General features: G+C 42.5%; 1 protein-coding gene across 1 annotated transcript; it reads right to left on the reverse strand.

Annotated features, from left to right (window-relative positions):
• Positions 1-43: 43 nt before the first annotated feature.
• Positions 44-2,656, reverse strand: prorsd1 (prolyl-tRNA synthetase domain containing 1). The gene is made up of 4 exons (XM_068716970.1): positions 2,470-2,656; positions 1,328-1,453; positions 1,120-1,209; positions 44-736 (listed from the first exon to the last, which is right to left on the reverse strand). The coding sequence occupies exons 1-4, from the start codon at positions 2,548-2,550 to the stop codon at positions 524-526; spliced, it is 510 nt and encodes a 169-aa protein (XP_068573071.1). The 5' UTR covers positions 2,551-2,656; the 3' UTR covers positions 44-523.

Genomic DNA, 2,656 nt, shown 5'->3' on the forward strand with positions numbered 1-2,656 from the left:
GATTTAAAAGGAAAAACAATGAAAAACAGATTTGAAAACGATCAGCAGGGACAGACAGCACATTCTTTACTGAGCTTAAACATGGAAAACAGACAGACAGACTTGAGCTTCACAAAGTAACAGAGAGACATTCAACAACCAATAGCCAACGTCTTTGTCTTCAACTAAAAGTCTCTAAATAAAATCTTCACCTTTGAAAATAACAAAGAGCCTTGGCAGAACTTAAAAAATGTTCCCTTTATGTTCATGCTCTTCCGTATTTGAATTCATGTGTCTCTAAATTAAAGTTACAAGCTTTTTTTTCATGTTCTCGAGGTGTTGCAATATAGCGGTATTGACGATAACCGTGATAATCACGTTAATAATACACATATTAATCAGATGACAGCTCTAATTTGATTATTTGTTATCCTTTTTTAAAAATCTTTGAAGCAGAATAAAGTTCATATTTGGCTCTGCAGGCTATTTTCATGTTCCAGTTTAATCCCTGCAGGCTGCTCAGGTCCAGTTCTCAGGTTTAGTCCTACTCAAAGCTCTCCAAAACGGGTTCATGTCCCGTTTCCTTGAGGAAGCGCAGCAGGTCGTCCGGTCGGAGCCCCACGGTGGCGGCGTTGGTCATGGGGTGGAAGTAGACCATCTCGTGGCCTCCCTCCACCAGGTCCCGGTCCAGGACGAACTTCACACTCCGGTCCTTGTCGAAGAGCAGAGCGAGAGCCGTCGCACAGCCCTGACCCACCTGAGAGGAGACGGGCGGAGGAAAATCAACAAAAGAAAGTAGAAGTCAGACGGCAAAGAAAGCCGTCGTAATCAGTGACTGGAAACCAGACCAGTCTGTAATGGTATAATAAATACGTGGACAGTATTTGTGATGGCAATAGCAGCTGTCAAAAGTAAAACAAATATTGAAAGACAATTAAATGGTTGGTTAAAAGAACAAATCTGTTCCTTGAAGCCCAATGTGTCACTTACAGACTGAGAAACATCACAAACACGATACATGAACATTTTCATTGCTATTTAAGTTAAACATAATCTCCGTCTCATTTGACTCTGAGCTGATTTGTTTTGATGTTTCTATGAACCGAGCGTTTTTTTTTGTTTTTTTAAACCGCCTCTCACCTTGAGCTTCTCCAACATGGCCGCCTCGTCTGCGAAGCGCAGGTTGCCACTGCCGACGCCGAGCTTCTTGGCGAGGTCGTTGAGGTTCACCTGCAGAGGAACAGAGAGGATTGTGGGACGGTGCATTTCGGGGCCGCAGCAGAGAAACACGACCGCTTCAACGGTTCAGATGGATGCGAGTGTCGGGAATGTACAGATGTGAGCTGACCTGGCGGTCGTGGCGAGCCGATACCAACCACAGGCCTTTCTTCTTCTTGTCCTTCAGGAAGAGGTTCTTGGTGACGGCTCCGCTCACGTCCTGCAGGTGAGGCATCATCTCCTCCACGGTGAACACCTGCAGACATACATTTGATATATTTTGTCATGCATTTCTGTTTTTCTGAAGACACATTGAGGTTTGATATCTGCTGAATCTAAAAATCATGTTAGTCTTTTGCTGCAGGTCAAATAAACTGGTACCTGTGTGGAGGGCCTCAGTATGAAGCTTGAATGACGCTACGTGTAAAAGGTGTGCGACAAAAGTGATCATTTCGCGCCCCCTGCTGGTCACAGCCAGTCATTGCAGCAGAAACGTGTTACAAAATCTGTCGACATGGATCTGAAAATGAACTCTGTTTTGTCAAAAGCTGAGTGCACAACAGCCCAGTTTGTTTCTATTTGATTATGTGTGTATACAGCTACAGAAAGTTAAATAAAATATTTAATTGTGCATTTTACAAACAGTGTGGGAGTGTGTGAATGCATACCGCCAGTGCATCGCTGATAGGTGACGTTTTAAACGTGGAGAGACTGTCATGCCAGACTCCTTTCAAAAAAAAGTATCACTTCTAAATTACTTGATAATTTCGCACAAAAACATGACTGAAGGAATACATCTTTGCCGGATTTCAGTTTCAACTGATCTGATGGAAAGTTCGGCATAAAAGTTACAATAATGCAACTTTCCGTTACTTCAAATGACAACTTTGTTTAATGCGTCCACGTGTCCATTAACAGGTTAACGTCAATGTTGTGTGTAGAGAACACGAGCCCATTCCCAACGCTACAATTATACTACAGTAAGTACAATGTAGTGCATTGGATAACGCCGAATAGAAGTGAGAATTCCTAATGATTCATGCAGTGTCTCCAAATATGCATTAGGGTGTTTAAAGATTTAAGAAAAGGCTAATTAAAGATAGAAATGTGTAGTATTCTCACAGATTCAATAGTCTTCCAGCATTGTATTCCTCTGCCAGCTTCAATGACGCGTCATAAATGTTATTTCACGATGTATTTTCTGATTTAAAAGTGTAAACTGAGTTGACGTGAGCAGAAAACCGCAGCTGTTTGTGTCGTTTGTGTTTTTACCGGCGGGTGCTCCACGCACGTCGTCTGGATGTTTAAACTCTGCAGGTATTTCTCCAGCTCCGACCGCAGATCTTCTGCCATCTTCAATGAATATGTTTTTAAAAATCAACGAAGAGGAAACTGCAGTGGACTAGACATCAGAGTCCATGCAATGTACAGAAACAGCTGCACGTATAAGAAGAAGAAG

This window comes from Cebidichthys violaceus, unplaced genomic scaffold (genome assembly GCF_023349555.1).
Source record: "Cebidichthys violaceus isolate CVI_PGR_0920_01 unplaced genomic scaffold, fCebVio1.0.p SCAF_10, whole genome shotgun sequence".
Classification (NCBI taxonomy): domain Eukaryota; kingdom Metazoa; phylum Chordata; class Actinopteri; order Perciformes; family Stichaeidae; genus Cebidichthys; species Cebidichthys violaceus.